The sequence below is a fragment of the Neopelma chrysocephalum genome, unplaced genomic scaffold (assembly GCF_003984885.1).
Source record: "Neopelma chrysocephalum unplaced genomic scaffold, ASM398488v2 Primary Assembly neopelma1_286, whole genome shotgun sequence".
Lineage (NCBI taxonomy): Eukaryota > Metazoa > Chordata > Aves > Passeriformes > Pipridae > Neopelma > Neopelma chrysocephalum.
In genome coordinates, this window is record NW_020897948.1 from 554604 (window position 1) to 573879 (window position 19276).

At 57.2% G+C, this 19276-nt stretch overlaps 1 protein-coding gene across 14 annotated transcripts in view; it reads left to right on the top strand.

The window, feature by feature from the left end:
• The window catches only part of CHD6 (chromodomain helicase DNA binding protein 6), an 87403-nt gene that overhangs the window by 43614 nt on the left and 24513 nt on the right, over positions 1-19276 (top strand). For 11 of the 14 annotated variants that reach the window (XR_003537482.1, XM_027704744.1, XM_027704741.1 and 8 more), the window contains 18 exons: positions 2996-3134; positions 3665-3814; positions 6616-6681; positions 7162-7220; positions 7566-7683; positions 8839-8925; positions 9140-9289; positions 9585-9706; positions 10339-10582; positions 11014-11190; positions 12056-12199; positions 12954-13209; positions 13685-13895; positions 14403-14598; positions 15143-15307; positions 15679-15858; positions 17060-17170; positions 18983-19185. Coding sequence is in view for 13 of the 14 variants with exons in the window: in XM_027704744.1 (XP_027560545.1) it covers positions 2996-3134; positions 3665-3814; positions 6616-6681; positions 7162-7220; positions 7566-7683; positions 8839-8925; positions 9140-9289; positions 9585-9706; positions 10339-10582; positions 11014-11190; positions 12056-12199; positions 12954-13209; positions 13685-13895; positions 14403-14598; positions 15143-15307; positions 15679-15858; positions 17060-17170; positions 18983-19185 (2778 nt within the window). In the remaining variant the exon portion in view is untranslated. The remainder of the gene's footprint in view (positions 1-2995; positions 3135-3664; positions 3815-6615; positions 6682-7161; positions 7221-7565; positions 7684-8838; positions 8926-9139; positions 9290-9584; positions 9707-10338; positions 10583-11013; positions 11191-12055; positions 12200-12953; positions 13210-13684; positions 13896-14402; positions 14599-15142; positions 15308-15678; positions 15859-17059; positions 17171-18982; positions 19186-19276) is intronic. The other 3 variants (XM_027704739.1, XM_027704740.1, XM_027704749.1) reach the window with 1 other exon arrangement.

The window sequence follows — 19276 nt, forward strand, 5'->3', positions numbered from 1 at the left end:
ACAGCACCACTGTCATTTGGTTTACTGTTGTGGACTGGTGAGAGTAAGTGGTTTTGGAGAGTCCTGTACAAAGCAGGCCCATCAGCTGGAACTGAGCCCTCCTCATGTACTGTAAATAATCCATGAGCTGAATATATTTGCACTGTAAATGCAATTACTACAGGAGCCAGCTGGGAATTTTTCGGCAGAATCATTCTTTGTTACAAAACATCAGTTTGGTTGATCTTCTTGAGGACACTTCCCTGGAAATGGTCTCCGGAATGGACTTTCCCAGTCTGTGGGATCTGCCCACCTTCCTACCACCATGGCTGCCCAGGGCACGTGTGCAGGGCGAGGACTGAGCCCTGGGTCTTTCCACAGCCCTGCTTCTTCAGAGCTCACTGACAGCCAGATCCTGGAGAGGCCAGGGCTGCAGAGCCAGCACCAGGGGGGCCTTTAGTGCCATTGGTGTGGGCTGGTTGTGGGCAGGAGGAGGTGTGGGCAGCTCACCAGGGTGAGTCAGGTGCCACGTCTCCAGCATGTCCCTGAGCCATGCAGTGCTGTCACTTCTGGTCTTCCTCGAGCCTGGGGCTCTGCACATGTTCGTTGTCCTGGGCTGGTGAGCCAGAGCAGATAGGAGATGGATGGATCAAACAGTGCCAGGAGGGTGAGGAAAGGGCTCCTCCAGGCCCCAATGAGGGCTGCAGCAGGGAGATGGAGGTGGAGAGGGAAGGAGAGGGGCAAGAAAGGGAAGGATGAAGCCCATGTAAATGCAGCATTGGTTCCCAAGGAGGGTCCTGGGATCAGGGATGCAGCTGGCAGCTTTTCCTACTAACACCTCTGCTCCACCAGTGAGAACCTGCCATACAGGCAGTTCACAGAGGTCTGCCTGTGCAGCGGGAACTGTGGGACCCGACCAAAGCAGGGGAAACCTGGGAAAGAGGAGACCATGGAGGCTTGTGCTCGTGAAGGTATTCATGGCTCTCGTAGGAGCTTGTTGCCACCCTGGCAGGTCCTGTGGCTGCCAGCAGTACCTTCACAGGGCATCGAGGGTCACAGGGCAGCCCATGACCCTGGGACCTGCCATGGACAGGACACCCTGCTAGAGATGGGGCTCGTGGCAGCTGCAGAGCTGGAAACCCTGGCCCTACTACCCGGGCACGGCAGGGACTGCGTGTACCAGGAGGGGCTGAAGGATGATCCACTTGCTGTGCTGGGCACCAGCAGAGCCCTGGTGAAGAGGCCAGTTCGTGCAAAACAGACCATTTAATATAACTCTGTAACACATCATACAGCCAGAAGAAACTGTGTGTGGGAGTCTGGGAGTTCCACAGGGCTCTGCACATTCCTAATGCTCTGTCCCAGTGGAGCCTGAGCCTGTTGTACTTCCTCCTGCTCACCTGCACCTTCCAGGAAGACCTAGTACCAGTCCTGCTGCTTGGAAAGCCCAGCTCATGGGTCCTCCTTGCAGCTTCTCTGCCTCCACAGCCTCTCTTCGAGCCTCATCTCAGACTTGCTTCAGCCTCTGGGTCAGCCCCCAGCAAACTCACCTGTGGGAGTGTCAGGTGGAAGCTGTGCAGGGAGCAGAGCTGTGTGTCCCCCTGTGCCTCCTGCCCAGGACGGAGCTGGGGAGGTGTCTGGGGGCCCCTGGCAGTGCAGGGAGGGGAGGGGAGAGCAGCAGGCAGGGTCAGTACTCTGTGCAGATGGAATGATTGCTGGGAGTCCTCTAAGTGGCAGATAATGGTAGCATAATTTCTTCTAAATTATTTCTAATCATAGTCAATGACTGGTTCATGAATGAAACAGTTGTTAATTGTGACGTACAAATCAATATCTTGGGAGTTATTGCTCAGTGGAAGCAGCGCTCACAGAGCATTTTCAGGGCCTCTAATTCAAGCGTGGATGCACAGCCAGGGCATTTTTGGCCTGAACAGCAGATTTTTACCCTTACTTTTTGACAGTCCCAGGCAAGCAATGATTTTTCCCATTAAATGGACCTAAAACCTAGACATGGCTTTGAAACTAACCATTCCTCTGACACTGTACAGGTCTGGGATGTGGAGGGAATGGATGGCGGGGCTGGGAGTGAGGAAGGGGGAATTTCTCAGCCCCAGGACAGGCACCAGCACTTTGGAGTCTTTCCCTTAATGTGTTCCTTGGAGAGGATAAGGATGGACAGGCACGTTGGGAGCTGTTGTTTCTTACCCTGGTGTGTCCTGGTCCCGTTCCCTCGCACAGGAAGGTTGTGCTGGGTGCCAGGGGCTGCAGGTGGCCCTTACCCTGAGAGTGTCCATGGGGCTGGGCTCGTCTTCGCTTGTTATTCAGGGAGGTGGTGGGATTCACAGGAGCAGAGCCCAAATCCCCTCTGTAACCATCTGCTGTGATGGGCCATTGCACCTTTGGGAGTGAGACCTGCAGCCGTCTGTGTTCGTGGCCATCACAGGGCTCAACTTCCCCTGGCTGGAGGCACAGTCTGTCAGCTGCTGTCTTGGGAGGGGACTCAGTGCTATGGCTCAGGAAGACAAACCATGATCTGGGGCAGCTTGTGCCTCAGCACTGGTGTAAAGGTTTACTGGGGTAAACTGGTTTGCTGGCAGGACTCTCTGACACACACAGGAGTTGGCCAGCAGTGTGGCCAGTGTTGGGAGTGCTGTGATCGGAGCAGGCACCTTGCTGCCCTGGTCTGCTGGAGTCTGTGGTGGGGACATCCTTTTTGTGCCTGCACTGGACCCCATGAGCTGAACCCCAACTTCTACAGCCCTTGTGGGGCTGTTCCCCTGGCTGGTGGGAGCTCCCAGGCAGGGCAGGTGGACCCTTTCATCCCAGTACTGGAACTGGATGGAGAAACACTTGGTGGTGATCAATGAGCATCACGAACTGGGGGTCCTCAGTGCTGGGGGAGGCCCCAGGAGCCTTGAGGTGCCTCTGGGTGATCCAATGGGAGCAGAGCCCTGTGCCTGCTGCCTCTCCCCTGGGATTTCTAGGACAGGATCTAACTATCAGTCTGCCTTGGCAGCAAGGACACCCCTGTGGAGAAGAAGAAGAAAGGGAAGAGGAAAAATGAGATACCAGCGAACAGTTTGGATTTGGATCAGGACCTGCTGAGCCCATCCGTACAGAGCCCAGAGGAGTCTGCGGAGTCAGCTGACAGCCAGGTATGTCCAAAGCCCTCCACTGCCAGTGGGGGAAATCCCAGCTGCCTCTGAGTGGGAGAAGAATTGGGCCCCTGGGTGCAGTGGTCAGAGAGCATGTTCAGCAGTGTGGCTCCAAGGCCAGCTTCTGTCAGCCTGAAGTCAGCTGATGGCCCAGGGTTAGGTGCACGTCCCTCAGCCTTGAGTGTCCTTCTCCATCATGACTCTGGGCAGCTCCCCTTTTCCTGGCACAGCACAAGGAGGCAGGTTGACCCTACAGTCTGGGGAGCTGTGTGCTCTGTGTCTCTGCAGGGCTCCTCTGCCTCACACCCTGGGGACTGATGGGGCTGTGTGGGTCAGGATGGAGACCTCGGCACCACGGTGAGGGGTTATCTACAAGGAGAGCCAGTTCTCCTCACCACCTCCATCCTGCTAGGGCAGGGGTTGGCCTGGACATCCAGCAACCCTGGGGCATTCTCTCTGCCTCTCAAGCAAGGAGGAGATACCTGGTCTGCCTGTGTCCCCTGGCACTGCCTTTTTCATCCCGTGTACAGAAACGACGCTCCGGACGGCAGGTGAAGAGGAGGAAGTACAATGAGGACCTGGATTTCAAGGTTGTGGATGATGACGGCGAGACAATCGCTGTGCTGGGAGCTGGGCGAACCTCCGCGCTCTCTGCCTCTACTCTGGCGTGGCAGGCGGAGGTAGTGCTGGGTGTGGGATGGGGGGTGTGGGATCTGCCTCATGCAGCGTGTCCCGGGGTGTCAGTGCTGATGGTCAGGAAAGTAGGGGCTCCCAGCCCAAGGATGGGGTGAGAGTGTGTCTGTCTGGAAGGGTGCAGGCTGGCTTTGCAGGAACTGTGAGATGGGCAAGAGAGGCGTGCAGGTCTGACTGTTGCCCTCTTGCTGGGAGAACAGGACGTCTGGAACATGTCACATAACTGGACACGTCCCTGAAGAAGTGACCCAACCACTGCCCATGCACACCTTTGGCTCTGGTCTCTGTAGCTCCTGTCTATGATTAGTCTATTATTTTGTCTCTGCCAGCTGAGGGCTTTGTAGGTGCCAGGTCATCATTTTCAGCCCTGGCTGCTCTCCATCAGTGCCTTGGAGCAAAGCAATGCCAGCCTGACACTTGCCAGCTGAGCTGATCTGCCGGGCAACGTGGCAGGGACCAGCGGGTGCCACTGCAGTTTGGGCCTTGCTGTCCTGCTTCCTATGCCCACTAGTTCAGTGCTGGCTCCTGGTGGGTGCTGGTGGCTCTTTCCTGCCTACCTTGACTGTGTGTTGGATTCTGCAGCTCATTCAATTTCTGATCGTTAACAAATCTGCCAGATATTAATAACGGTCACTAGTTGTTTTCACAGTGTTCTTGTAACCCTCTGTAGTCCCCTCTTCCCAAAGCTTTGGTGGGTATTAGTCAGCTCTGTTGTTCAGCCATTAGATAAGCCCTGGCCCGATGGTCCATGCCTGGCCTGGACCCATGGGACGTGCTGTGGGTGCTGCTTCAGCTCTGCCTGGGGCTGTGTCCCAGCTGGGCTTCTGGCACTCATCTTTCCAAGTGAGATTTTCAAAGCAGCAGATAGGTATGAGCTGCCACTCTGTTCTCCTCTCAGTTCTGAACTTCCACCTCGGTTTGTCCTGCTCCAGGTGAGTTATTAAGGCTGTTGTCCAGTAGCAGCCAGGCTGGGTGGCTGCTGTGGGGCCTGGCCAGCCTGCACAGCTGGGCCTGCCCATGACTGCTCCCAGGGACAGAACTGACCTGGCAGGGCAGGATGTGAGTGCTGCGACTGTGATGCTGCTCTCTCCATGGCCTGGGCTTGCACCTTTCCCCTTGGATCCTGGCCACAGTCCTCAGAAGCTCTGTGGGGCAGTGCAGGGCTCCTCTGGCAGCCTTCAGGCAGCGAGCAGTGAGCCATGGACCAATTGTAAGGGCTGTGGGGCAGTGTGGGAGCTCCAAGCTCTAGGACACTGAAAGTGGCTGTGGTGTGCCCCTGACCATGTTCACACAAACCCTTTGTGCCAGGCAGGGTCAAGCAGAGCCCAGCAGTGCCAGGGTGGATGCCTGGGCACAGGGAAACGGGCACTGTGCAGTGTCTGCAGCAGGAGCACCTCTGCACGCTCCCCTCAGCCAGGTTACCCTGGCGTGGGGCAGAGCTCCTCAAATAGGGCAAAAATCCCACTCTGGGCCTCAGATGGCTGCTAAGGGCCCAGACAGACCTGCTGTTCCCCTGCTTACTGTGTTATGGTGCTGGGTCCAGCACCCTGCCCTGCACACAAGCGTAGTGCCAAGGCAGCAGTCAGCTGAGGGCTGAGGATGGAAGGGTTGCTGTGGCCCCGGGCATGGCCTTGGCTTTCCCAGACACTTTCAGGTGAGTGGCATGGGATGCCCCATGTGTCTGTCCCTCCCCAGCATGCCCTGAGCCATTCTTTGAGAATCTTTCTAGTCTATAAAGCTACACCACAGGACTGCTTTGCCTTGGACCAGGCTCTGCCTCCATCTGAAGGGGATGAACAAAGTCCTTCTCTTTTCTGCTCTGCACTTTGCTCCTCCTGCTGCTGTACCATCTCCCAGACAGGGCAGAACCGATATTTCTAATGCTCGAGCAAGCTCCATGTTTTTGGTGTGTGTCCTCTCCCATGAGTCTTCCCGTGCCTCTCCTCTGCAGCACAGACGGGCACAAGCCCAGCTCTCTTGCCCCTTGGCATTTGGTGGGGCTGGTCCTGGCACAGATGAAGCCAGGAGAGCCTCCCCCTCCCTGCTCTCAGGGCTGGCAGCAGGGCAGTGTTAGGGCACCTCCAGCAAAGCCCGTGTGCTCAGCGAGAGGGGCTGTGCTGGGAGCCCGGGGTGCCAGCAGAGGGGATCTGCAGCCTCAAGGGGTGATTCCCTCAGGGGAGAGTTGGAGCCTGCAGAGGGAAGGAGGCAGCACTTTGAGCCTGCCAGGAAGAGCTGCATGGACACTGGTAGGGTGAGATGCTGTTGCCTGTGTCCTGAGGCTTTAGACAGGTGGCAGCAACAGAGGGTGCATGTGGCAGGGCCCCAGAGCCCTGCTTTCCCGGGGTCCTTGGGGCCATACAGCACTACAGAGCTCTATAAAGGCCAAGGCATGTCCAAGATCTGGTGTGGAGAGTGCCTGGGAGCAGAAATGCACATGTTTTTCCTTCCTTGGGTCTCGGGGCAGAAGTGCCCAAGTTCCCTCCTCTTTTCTGGGAGAGTTGCTACCCTCTCCAGCTGCCCTGGTGTAGCTGGAAGGACCCATACAGCAAACCCAACAATGCTGTGGCCTGACTTATCCAGGGAGGACGGGCAAAGGGTGAGTGTAGCTGGGCAGGCAGCACTTACACCCTCACACCCAGCAAGGGCTCCCCAAGCACAGCTCTCCCAGCTCCCAGTGCCTCTGTCTGCCCAGCTGGTGGACTGGGAGAGGGGCAAGTAGCTGCTCTCTGCTGGGAGGTGCCAGGGCACGTGATGAGCCGGGAAAACAGCTCTCCTCTCCTGTTCCCAGGAGCCTCCTGAAGATGATGCCAATATCATTGAGAAGATCCTTGCCTCCAGGATGGTGCAGAAGGAGGTGAGTGGCAAAGATGTCAGTGGGGCTGGAGGTCCGTGGGCAGAGGAGAGATGGGTCCTGGCTGCCCTATGCAGCGGGGACTTGAGATGTAGCAGCACTTGGTGCTGTCATGCTCTTCCTTGCTCTTGCTCTCGCTCTCGTGGTGGAGTGCTGAGGTGTGCCCACCTTTCTGGGCTGTGGATCAGTGTGGTGCCTCTCCTATCCTGGGTACCAGAAAGCCTCTGGAGAGGACTCAGGCCTGGGCTGATGCCCAGGAGGTGTTTGAGTCTCCCGTGGTCAAGGATGGTCTCACACCATGTTCCCAGGGCTATTACACCTCCAGGGCAGCAGCACAAGTGCCTGGCTGTCCTCACCGTCCCTGGGGCTCAGTCCCTGGAGCCTGTGGCCAGGGAGGGGCTGGCTGCCTGCACCCAGGTCACAAAGCATGCCTCCCCAGTTTCTGCACAGGCTCTGACTGTTGCTGCCTCTCCTTGGTTTCAGGCTCATCCTGGAGGCCTGGCATTTGAGACGGAGGAGTTCTACGTCAAGTACAGGAACTTGTACGTGTGGTTTGTGGTGCTTTGTGCCGTGGGCCCTGTGCATGCAGGAGCAAGGACTGTGTGCTCCCACCTCCATTCCATCCCTAGCTGCAGGCCCAGCATCCCTGTTTTCCAGCCTCTGTCCTCCTGAGCCAGCCATGGTGGTGGGAAGCAGGAAAGCTGCAGCATCTTCAGTGCTTGGTCTTGACCTGATCCTGGGCCACAGCTTTTCCCAGTTTAGGGTGCCATAGGTGTGGGTTAGGCCTTCTCTGGATCACCAGCAGATCCCTGCTGCTCTGTGTGGTGGATGGGATTGGGACCAAAGGCCTTTTGGTCACATTTGGTGACATTTTTCCTCCCCTGCAGCTCCTATCTCCACTGTAAGTGGGCAACTCTGGAGGAGCTGGAGAAGGACCCCAGGATCTCCCAGAAGATAAAGCGCTTCCGGAACAAGCAGGCTCAGATGAAACATATTTTTACAGAGGTGAGAGCAGAGCACGGGGAGCAGCAGTGCACAACCCTGAGCCCAGGGCAGGGGCTGAGCAGGCCAGGAGCTGAGTGCTGCCCCTGACACCTCCCTGCCAAGACCAGACCAGTTCCTGGGCCAAAGGCACCAGGGCTGAGGCTGAGGGTGTGTGACAGTGCCTGGACACCTGTGGCATCACTGCCAGAATTATGAGCAGGGTGACAAGTGACACTTGCCAGGCATTGCCAACTACAGAAGCGGTGTTCAGTGGGAGAGAGGGCACCATGTGGGGCTGGGGGTGCTTCTGTGATGGAGCAGAGATGCTATGGGAGAGAGGGAGCTATAAATATCTCAGCTTAGAGCAGCTCCTGCCTGCTCTGGTCTATAAGCAGATTAATCTTGCTTAGTATGAAAGGTGTTCTATAATTTATCTTGGTGCTCCAGAGATAGTTGTTGAATCTCCTCAAACTGCCCCTTACAAGTGTAAATCAGGCCAGTAGGCTATGAAAATTTCTCCATTGTAGCTGGAAAGCTGGGGGCGTGTGTCAGATTTCTCACTCTCAAGTCTGTTTGTGGTCTTTCTCAGGATGCAAAGAAAAAACATGTGTTGGAATGCACTGTACCACTGACAGTTCATCAAGGAGCACATGCTCTTTTCCTGTGACTAACTAGGCTTGGGGGGTTGTGAGCCTGTTTTTTCTCCTTCCCGAGTGCTAGGCTGTGTGTTTCTCCGAGGACTACTGCTAGGTGGGGCAAGAGGGAGGCAGAGTCAGAAACCAAGGGGTCACCCCTTGCAGGGTCACCCCTTGCAGGAGTGGGGTTCTGTGTATGGCTCTGTGCTGTGGCAGTCACAGCTCTGGATGCTGCCCATCAGCTGGAGCAGACAGCTCAGGGCTTGTACCTTGGGGCCGGATAGGCTGGAGAGGACATTCCTGCCTAACAGCAAGGGCAGCATGGAGCCTGCGACTGCTCTAAAGGAAGAGCTTTGCCTTCCTGTGTCTTCCCTGCCCAGAGACAGATGTCTGTACCTGCATCCAGGGCACTTGGTGTGCTGCACACAGCTAGCAGCATTCTGGGGACAGATGCCCTGCAGCTGTTTACTCGTGTCCGCCATCTGGTTCACCCTGGAATCACCTTGAACTTACTCTCCCTTTTTATTGTTTGCTGTCAAAGCCTGATGAGGATTTGTTCAACCCGGACTACGTGGAGGTAGATCGAATTCTGGAGGTGGCTCACACAAAGGACCCAGACACTGGGGAGGTGGGTGGCTGTATCACTTTCTTGCCCCTCGGAGGGAGGGAGGGAGACTCGGCAGGAGGCCCAGCCCCACAGTGTGCATTGTGGGTCATCTCAGAGCATGCTGAGCCTTCCCAGCCTTTCCTTGTGCAGCCTGAGTTCCTGAGGACCCTTGGCACAGGGAAGATGGAGGGCTTCTGACCCTCCCTGTCTCTGAGCCTGACTCTCTGTGCTGCAGGAGGTGACTCACTACCTGGTGAAGTGGTGCTCGCTGCCCTACGAGGAGAGTACCTGGGAGCTGGAGGAGGATGTTGACCCAGGGAAGATTAAAGAGTTTGAAGCCCTCCAGATCCCTCCTGAAATCAAGCACATGGTAACGTACCCAGAGGTAACGTACCCAGCTGGCAGCTCTCTGCCCTGGGCACAGGGACTGGCTGTGTTGTGCCATGGTCCAGCAGTGCTGACCTTGTCCCTGGTGCTGCAGTGCAAGCCCTGTATTCTCCCCTCTGGGTGGGTTAGTTGTCAGGGTCTGAGGGTGGGCTCTGGAGGCCAGGACCTTGCTGTGACTCAGCTGTCAGGGACTGCTCTGAAGCGTTGTCCTGCTGCACAGCTCCAGCAGCAGGGTCTGGCCTTGCTGAGCATTGGCCTCTCCCATGGATCTTGTTCCTGCTCTCCCCTCTCAGGAGCGCCCAGCGTCCGAGTCCTGGCAGAAACTGGAGAAGTCTCGAGAGTACAAGAACAGCAACCAGCTGCGGGAGTATCAACTGGAGGGAATGAACTGGCTGCTCTTTAACTGGTATAACAGGTGAGGAGGGGCTGGAGGCCTGTGTTCCCAGGACAGCTAGCAGCAGGCCCTGGTGTGTGCTGTCTTGGGAACAGCAGAGCTGGGGAGCAGAGTGGACAAATGGGCCTGACAGAGCAGCCACTGAGTCCTTCAAGTGCTGGAGCTGGCAGGCAGCTGCCAGAAAAATTGGGTTTGCTTTAGCTTTACAACTGAGTCTTTAAGAATGTTTCTCCCTAGGAAATGCTGATGAGTCTTGGACGTAGTAGGGCTTAGCTATGGGTCTAAGATACACCTGATTTTTGGTGTTGGCCAGGCTACTGGTGACCCACTGTGTGGCAGGAGGGCAGAAATGTGCATGTTCTCAGCTGCAGCGGGCCATCAGATGCATCTTTCCCTGGCTCTTGTGTACCTGAAGAACAGCATCTTTCATGCTGACTTTGAATCCATGATCTTGCAAGAAGTTGGATGGTCAGGCTTACCCAGACAGGTTTGGTCCACTATACCAACAGTGGCCAATATCCCCCACCCTCCACGCTGCAGGGTCAGAGAGGTGTGAGTAGAAGTGATGTGCCTGACATCCCGTCAAGGAGTTGGCGACAGGGTTGTTCCTGCTCTCAAGAGCCACGTTCACCTGACCCTGTCCATCTCTGCAGGAAGAACTGCATCCTGGCTGATGAGATGGGGCTGGGGAAGACAATCCAGTCAATCACGTTCCTCTCAGAGATATTCCTGATGGGCATTCATGGCCCCTTCCTCATCATCGCTCCTCTCTCCACCATCACGAACTGGGAGCGGGAGTTCCGCACGTGGACGGAGATGAACGCCATCGTGTACCACGGCAGCCAGATCAGCCGCCAGATGATCCAGCAGTACGAGATGGTGTACAGGGACACACAGGTGAGTGGCACACACAGCGTTCCCAGGATGCATCCCCAGCCCTGGCTCCCTTTACTTGGGAAGCATTGAGCTGCCTGAGGAACTTGTTGTTCCTCTGGAGAGGGAAAGGTGACCTTTTAAGAACTCTTTGCTGGCGTGGCCTCAGGGTGCAGTATGTGAGTGAGCCCCAACTCATGCAGAAGGGGGAAGGTGCAGCAGAGCCCCAGCCATGGTTCTTGTCCAGGCCTATGTGTCTGCTCTGGAGCAGTGTCTAGTTTGGAGACAACACAGCCTGTGGCTAGCAAGAAGGCTTGCAGGAACCTGCCCAGTGCTCGAGAGAAATTATTCTGGGGAAATCCCAGCTCAGAGCCAGATACTGATACTGTCAGACGGGGGGTCTGACAGTGTCCTGCTGCCCTGCAGGAGTCAAGCTCTGGTTTCTGTCTCTCTAGGGTAACCCTCTCCCTGGGATCTTCAAGTTCCAGGTGGTTATCACCACCTTTGAGATGATCCTTGCTGACTGCCCGGAGCTGAAGAAGATCCAGTGGCGCTGTGTGGTCATTGACGAGGCACATCGCCTGAAGAACAGGAACTGCAAACTCCTGGAGGGGCTGAAGCTCATGGCCCTGGTGAGCATGTCCTGCCTGGGGTTCCCCTGGGAGCAGGGTGGGCTGGAGATGGCTGTGCTGAGCATTCAGATACCACTGTCACTGGCTCAAGCCCCATGCCAGGCTGGAGGAAAACCATCCAGGTTGCTAAAGCAGTGCCAGTGAAGGGGGGCCCTTTGATGGACAGGGCACTCGTGCCCTGCAGCTATCACAAACTCCTTCTTACTGAAGTGGAATATTAACCCACAGCAGACTTGGGAGGGAGAGCGTTCTCCTTGAGGGAACACCCAGTCCTCACATCCCCAGGTCTTGGGGTTGTCTCGACCCCATCTCCTTTCATTGCACATGTACCTACATGATGAACCTCTAATAAAAGCTCCCCCTCGTTCCCAGTGCACAGTCATACCTGCCCCTGCTCAGGCTGGCCCTGGCAGCAGGTCCCTCCTGCCCCTTGGTATGGCATGGCTCTGGGCCATGTTGCTTCTTGTTCTGCCTGAGCCCTGAGGAGGGACATCCTGCCCCCAGCTGCACGGGGGCTCGGGCTCTGTCAGTGTCCCCATCTGGCACCAGCACAGCCTTGCCTGAAGGTCTTGTGCCAGGACTGACGCCTGGTGGCAGTGTGAGATCGAGGTTTTGGCTGTTGTTGCTGCACAGAGCTGGACTGGGACATGTCCAGGGAAGCATCCTGGGAGCCACAAGACAGTGTGGTGTGGCTGTGGCTTGGTTAGGGCTGTCACCATGGCCAGGGGAGCCTTTCAGCCTGTGTGTGCTCCCAGGCGACCCAGAGTGCTTCTGAGGCTGGAAGACAAAGAGCATTGCACTCTTAGGACACCTTGGACTCAGGCAATGGGTCTGAGCCCTCAACCTCTTTTCTGTGTGTCCCCAGGAGCACAAGGTTCTGCTGACAGGGACTCCCCTGCAGAACTCGGTGGAGGAACTCTTCAGCCTCCTGAATTTCCTGGAGCCACAGCAGTTTCCCTCAGAGACAGCCTTCCTGGAGGAGTTTGGAGACCTGAAGACAGAGGAACAGGTACCTAGAAGAGTCATGCTGGTGAATGTTGGTGCAGGCCACTGGGACACCTGATGACCAAACCAGGCATGCTCTGAGGCATGTGCTTCATGGAAGTGGATAGGACTCCTCATGGTGGGAGAAGCAAAGTTGTGACAGAGCTCCCAATGCTGCTTTGGAGAGAGGAGATCGGTCTGTGCCAAGGCAGTAGTCTGCTCACACCTGTCTCCCTGCTGCCTTTGCACCCCTGGGCAGCACAGCTCACCTACCTCTCCCACCTGGTCTAACCCTGAAACCAGCAGGAGTGTAGGGGGAATGGGGAGGTCAGTAAGTCAGTTGTCCTTGTCAGGTTCCCATGGAGAGCCTTCCTCCAAAGTTCCTCTTGAGTGTGGGTCATGGGAAGCTGCTCAGTCCCTTGGGCTGTCCCTGCTGTCACTTGAATGTGGGAATTGCACAAAGATTGTCAATCTGGGAGAGCAGGCACAGGCATATGAAGCAACCACCACCTGCTGTCCAAACTCTCAGCTCTCCTCCTGCATCAGGCACCCAAGGCTGCCAGCAGCAGAAGCATGTGCAGTTCATGGTACAGGACTGGTCACTCACACGCCTGCCCCAAGGATGCCAGCCCTTGAAGTCTTCCTGGCTGGCTGCTGAGCAGCTGCTCCAGGGTCACTTGTAGTGAGTTTGCAGCCTGGAGGGGCTCTAACGTCGCCCCCACTGTCCCCACGTGTTTGCCGTGTAGGGAGGGCAGTGAGTCTCTCTGCTTGCTCTGCAGGTGAAGAAGCTGCAGTCCATCCTGAAGCCCATGATGCTGCGACGGCTGAAGGATGATGTAGAGAAGAATCTGGCACCCAAACAGGAGACCATCATTGAGGTGGAACTGACCAATATCCAGAAGAAATACTACCGGGCCATCCTGGAGAAGAACTTCTCCTTCCTCTCCAAGGGTGCCAACCAGCACAATATGCCCAACCTCATCAACACCATGATGGAGCTGCGCAAGTGCTGCAATCACCCCTACCTCATCAATGGTGAGGGCTGTGCACAGGGGGTGTGGGGGGACACACTGGCATCACTGCAACATTTACTGCTCGCTACCTGCAGAACTTGCCCATCTTGGGGGCCAACTCAGGCCCTTGTGCCATCTGCTGATGGTGTGGCTGTGAGCCCAGCACAGGGTACAGTGATCTGCCCTGTTGCCCTCCCTGCAAGAGCTGCTTGCTGATGGGCATCTTAGGGTCTTGTGAGGCTCACTGTGTTTGGGGGTGTTCTGGCACAGGACCCTCTTCAGCGTCCCAGCCTGACTTGTTCTGCCAAGAGCTGATGCAAGCCCTGAAGTTTAGTCACAGGAGTGGAGGGTCTGCTGGAGGTCTCTGGCCAACCTCCCTAGCTCTGACTGCATGGGTTCTGTTTCTTGGGTGCTCCTTTGCTGCTGCCCTGGGTGGGAGGCTGGGGGAGCTGCACTGCCAGCCTCACCAGGAGCTCACATCCCTTTTCACCTGGCAGGGGCAGAGGAGAAGATCCTGGAAGACTTCCGTAAAACACACAGCCCAGAGGCGCCAGACTTCCAGCTGCAGGCAATGATCCAGGCAGCCGGGAAGCTGGTGCTCATTGATAAGCTGCTTCCCAAGCTGATCGCTGGTGGGCACAAGGTGCTCATCTTCTCACAGATGGTGCGCTGCCTCGACATCCTGGAAGACTATCTCATCCAGAGGCGGTGAGTACAGGCTCCAGCATTCACCACAGCTCCTCCACGTCACCTGCATGCACTGTACATAGTGGCAACAATGCAGGGTGGGGATTTGGCCATTCTGTGCCCATGTACCAATGGATTGGAGTTACTGGCTACTGCTGGTGGGTGCAGAGACCCCAGAGCTGAGCAGCTCAGACCTGTCCATTCTGCGTAGCCCAGGGCCAGTTCTCGGAGAGACCAGGTGGAAGTAGGTAGGACCCTTGGTCCTGGTTCCCATGAGGCCCATATCCGTGCACCATGCATGGAGTTGTGACAATTTTGCCATCATAAGAGGCACAACTTTCAAGAACAGCCACAGTGCACACAGGCTGATGGGGCCTGAGCCTCCACCTGGGCACAGGTTCTGCCAGTTAGTCTCAGCTGCCTGTGTGCCCACACTCAGCCCAGGGGAAGGAGCAGGAAGGGATTTGAAAGCCACAGCCAGTTCGGGCCCTGCCGTGACGCTGCTCTCCCCGTCCCCCTCTGGAGCAGGTACACCTACGAGCGCATCGATGGGCGGGTGCGCGGGAACCTGCGCCAGGCTGCCATCGACCGCTTCTGCAAGCCCGACTCGGATCGCTTCGTGTTCCTGCTGTGCACGCGGGCGGGGGGGCTGGGCATCAACCTGACGGCTGCTGACACCTGCATCATCTTCGACTCGGACTGGAACCCACAGAACGACCTGCAGGTAACGGGCCGGGCTGGGCCGGGCTGCTGGGCAGTCCTGTGGCACAGCTCCTGTCGCTGGTGCCAGGAGGGCGGGGCGGGGCAGCGGCTGTGCTGGGCACAGGGTACCATGCTGGGCACAGGGTACCGTGCTGGGAGAGCCAGCAGGACTGCAGGCAGAGGGGACAGGACAGGAGGGAGGTCGCGGTGTGGCTTTGAAAGCACAGATGAGCCACAGAGCAGGCAACACTGTGTCCGTAGCTGGTGTTAGAGCGGGTGCAGTGCTGTGTGCCTGCATCTGCAGAGAGCCATGGCTCCAGCCTGAGGCCTGTGTCCTTGCCCTGAGGGTGCTGGGATCACCCATTCCTGCTCCACAGCCACGCAGGCTGTGCCAGAGCCAGAGCCCTGCCAGGTCAGCCACAGGCATGGAACAAGGATGCTGTGGTGGGTAGGAGCTGGCTGTGGCTTGGATGGGTGAGTGTAGGTGCTGGTGTGGGTGCCACAAGCCACACGGTCCCCATCCTGCTGGGCTCCCTGTGCTGACACTGTGCCCTCTGCTCTCCCAGGCTCAAGCTCGCTGCCACCGGATCGGGCAGAGCAAGGCGGTGAAGGTCTATCGCCTCATCACCAGGAACTCCTACGAGCGGGAGATGTTTGACAAGGCCAGCCTGAAGCTGGGCCTGGATAAGGCTGTGCTGCAGGACATCAACCGCAAGGGCAGCACCAACGGGGTAGGTTGGCTGCCTGAGTGGGGTCAGGCGGGAGCTGCTGCAGGAGAGCTCTCCTCCTCCAAGTGCAAGTCACTGCTAGGTTGGAGCAGAGACTGGGCAGGCTCTGGGGAGGGAGAACCCAGTCCCACACGCTCACACTGCTGCTGATAGCCTGACAGGCTATCCCTGCACTGCCACAGAGTTGGGGGACACATGATGCTGTGTCTGGGGTGGCATGGACTGAAATTCCTGACAGTCCCTCAGGCAGCATTTTGAAGTGACCTCTTTGCTGTAGTAGCAGCAGGTCTGGGTTTGCTTGAGGCGTCTCTGTCCTCAACCTGCAGTGATCAGGGTTGCTGGCCAGGTTGGTGATGCCCCCATGTTCTGGGCAGGTTCAGCAGCTCTCCAAGATGGAGGTGGAGGACCTGCTGCGGAAGGGGGCCTATGGCGCACTCATGGATGAGGAGGACGAAGGGTCGAAGTTCTGCGAGGAAGACATTGATCAGATCCTCCAGCGCAGGACACAGACCATCACAATCCAGTCTGAGGGCAAGGGCTCCACCTTTGCCAAGGTATGCTGTGCTCCATCAGGAGGGAAGGGGAATTCCCCTCGAGGGCTGGGGGAGGAGGACAAGCTGGGAGCATGCAGGGCAGTAGCAGTGGGCTGATCTCCTGCCTGTGTGCAGAGACATGTCTGCATGGAGGCCAAGCTCTCCTGTCCTGCTGTGCCCAGGGGTGAGACCTTGCTGGGACTCCACAGCAGGTGCGGTCTCCTGTCTCTCTGGTGGTCAGCACAGCATTGAGGAGGGGGCCACCAGCCTGGGTGGATGATGGGAGGCTGCCTAGGAAGGTTCAGCACTCCCTTTGAAGCTGGCTCAGGCTAGTGAGAGGCAGAGCAGGGCCTGTGCTCTAGGTGCCAGGCAGTGTCCAGGTGTGCTCTGTCCCCAGGCCGGAGGTGTGGATGGATGCAGAGCTGCTGTCATGTCCCAGCAAGGTGAAGGTCTTGCTCCTCTCATGGGCTGAGGGCTCCTTGCCGTGGCAGCAGACCATGCCCAGAGCAAGACTCTGCCCAGGGCTGTGTGGGCAGGGCTCTCTCGTCAGGGAGGATGGATGAGTTCAAAGCCTGGATGAGATCCAGACCTGAGCTGGGCTGATCTTACTCATGGGCTGAGCTTATTTGATCTGAGTCTATCACCTGGCCAGACTGGTGCAGCCTCGGTGTGGTGCTTTGACAAGCAGAAATGTGAGTGGAAACCTGAGCTGCCAGGGGTGTGGAAAGGAGCTGTGGTACCTTCAGCACAGCCAGTCTCTGTCTCCAGCCTCTCTCTTCTGCTGCCATGAGGCCTGGCTCTGCAGGAAGATCCCCAGAATGGTGGCAGGGTCCAGCTGCTGGGCTGCACGATGCCCAAAGCCAGGTGCTGCTGTGCCATGGGAAGCTGTGTGCAGGGTCTGATGTGCCCCCTGAGAGAGCCCGAGGAGCCAGCTCTGTGCTGTGCTCATGGCCAGTGTCTGCTGGGGGCTCTAAGGGCCATTGATCCCTCCTCATTTTGCATAGCTCAGGCTCTGTTTACAATGGGTCAGACAGGACTGTAGATCAGAGCGGTTCAGCTCCCTTGGGTGAATAAAAAACCCTCTAGCACATATCAGCTTGGAGTGCAACACCCCACGGCGGTGAGACTGTGTGCTCAGACAGGCGTGGGGGGAGATCTCTGTGTGAGAGAAGGCACATCTCGATGGTGGGTTGCACCCTGTTCACTCTTCTTTCTCTCCCAGGCCAGCTTTGTAGCATCAGGAAACAGAACTGACATTTCCTTAGACGACCCCAACTTCTGGCAGAAGTGGGCCAAGATAGCAGAGCTCGATACAGACGCCAAGAATGAAAAGGTAGGATCCAGTTTGCAGTCTGTGTGCCCTACCACTGATCTGACACCACATGGTGTGGTCTCCAGGCAGGAGCTGTGTGCTTCTGCTGGGCTCCTGAAGGGATTGGTGTTGGGCATCAAGAATTACTGTAAGGGAAGACTGACCCACGAGTTAAAGACCCAATTTATGTAGCCACATGTTAGTCTGTGTCTCCCTGATATTCAGGCTGCTCAGTCTGTGCTCCCAGCTACTCCCAAGCCTGGTTAAGGGGCAGCAGCTGGGGCAGCATGAGAAGGGAGGAGAGGATGAAGGAACCAGTGCCCACCTGTGAGCCCAGCAGGCTGGTGTGACTGCTTGTCATGGGGCTGTGCAGAGTTCCCCACAGCACAGACAGGCATGAGTGCTGCCTGCTGCCAGCCACGTGGGTGCAGGCAGCCCAGGCAGCTGGGGTGGGGCTCCAGCTCGGAGCAGTACCAGGACAATGCCATGCTGCCCTCCAGGTGCCAGCTCTGATCTCCCAGTTCTCCATCTGTCTCTGCAAGGCCAGAAAACTTCATTAGTGCAAAGGGGTTCCAAGTGGCAGCTGTGGCTGGGGATTGGTGGGGTGAGCGAGGCTCTTTCCACTTTGGGGGATGCTGTGTAACTGTTCCCCAGACCAGCCCAAGTCCATGTGAGCCCTTGTACCCTGGGCAGAGGATAGCATTTGGCCTCTCAGCTCTGGAGGAGGCCTGGAGAGCTGACTTGAGTTAGTGTGCTCCCGCCCTGGAGCTCACAGTGCTGGGCACATTGTTCCACTGCAGCTCCCAGGCTCCCACCACCCACATCTCAATGGCTCAAGAGCATTGTCCAAACACTTCTTGAGCTCTGGACAGCTTAGGGCCGTGACCACTGCCCTGGGGAGCCTGTTCTAGTGCCCAACCACCCTCTGGGGGCAGAATATTTTCCTAAATCCAGCCTAAACCTCTCCTGACACAGCTCCATGCCATTTGCTATCGTGTCACCAGAGCAGAGATTGATGCCTTCCCCTCTTCCTCCCCTCGTGAGGAAGTGAGAGTGGGCTGGTGCTGCTGCCTGTTGAGAGGCAGGAGGGGACAGAGGGAGTCCCACCTCTCTGCTGGCCCTGCTGAGCTGGTGTGCTAAGCTGCAGCTCAGGCCTCTGCAGCTGGCTCCAGTGCAGCCCCGGGGCCCTGCCATGATTCCAGCTAAGGCAGCAATGCCATAGAGGTGGTGTTACACAGCAGGAGGGAGGCCCTGCAGCTCTGCAGAGCTCCCTGCTCAAGCAGAAGCAATGGAAGGAGGCGACTCTGTGTGTGTGTCTGTGTGTGTGTCCCATGTGCCTGAAATCCAGGCAGATTTAGGTGGCATGGATTCGTTCGACAGGGCGGGGGTAAGGAGGCAGGTACATGCTATTTAATTTCGGATTGCTCCCTCCTGCACCTTCTTGCAATCTGCCTTTCCTCTTCCAGCCCACCTGTCCCCTGACGCAAAGATTACACCTCCTTCAGCACAGCACTTGGCACAGGCGGTGCTGGGAGGGCAAGGAGTGACTCAGAGCTGAATCAGCTGCTGGCTGTCAGCAGTTTGGACCCAGAGGGGCTGATTTTCAGCCCGTCATCATTCAGACTGAATTTTGTCCTGGCCAGGAGTTGTCTCATGTGTGCAGGCAGAGCTGCAAGCAGGTGATTTGGAGCAGGTATCCCAGTGGGATGGTTAGCCGTGGGACTGGCAAGCCAGGAGCCAGAGGTGTGAGCAGAACCAGGGGCAGTGGGGAGAAGAACGTATACAAGTTTTTCTGCCCGTACCTGAGCACGTTCTCTGCTCTGTCCCTCCCAGGAGAGCCTGGTCATCGACAGACCCCGGGTACGGAAGCAAACCAAACACTACAACTCCTTCGAAGAGGACGAGCTGATGGAGTTCTCTGAGCTGGACAGTGACTCGGACGAGCGACCGACGCGCTCGCGGCGCTTTAATGAGAAGACGCGGCGGTACCTGCGGGCTGAGTGCTTCCGCGTGGAGAAGAACCTGCTCATATTTGGGTGAGTCTCACCCCTCCCAGACAGCGTGGCCGCAGCCTCCAGCTGGCCCAGTATCTGTGGGCCATTGGCTACCCCAGCCACTTTTTGTCCA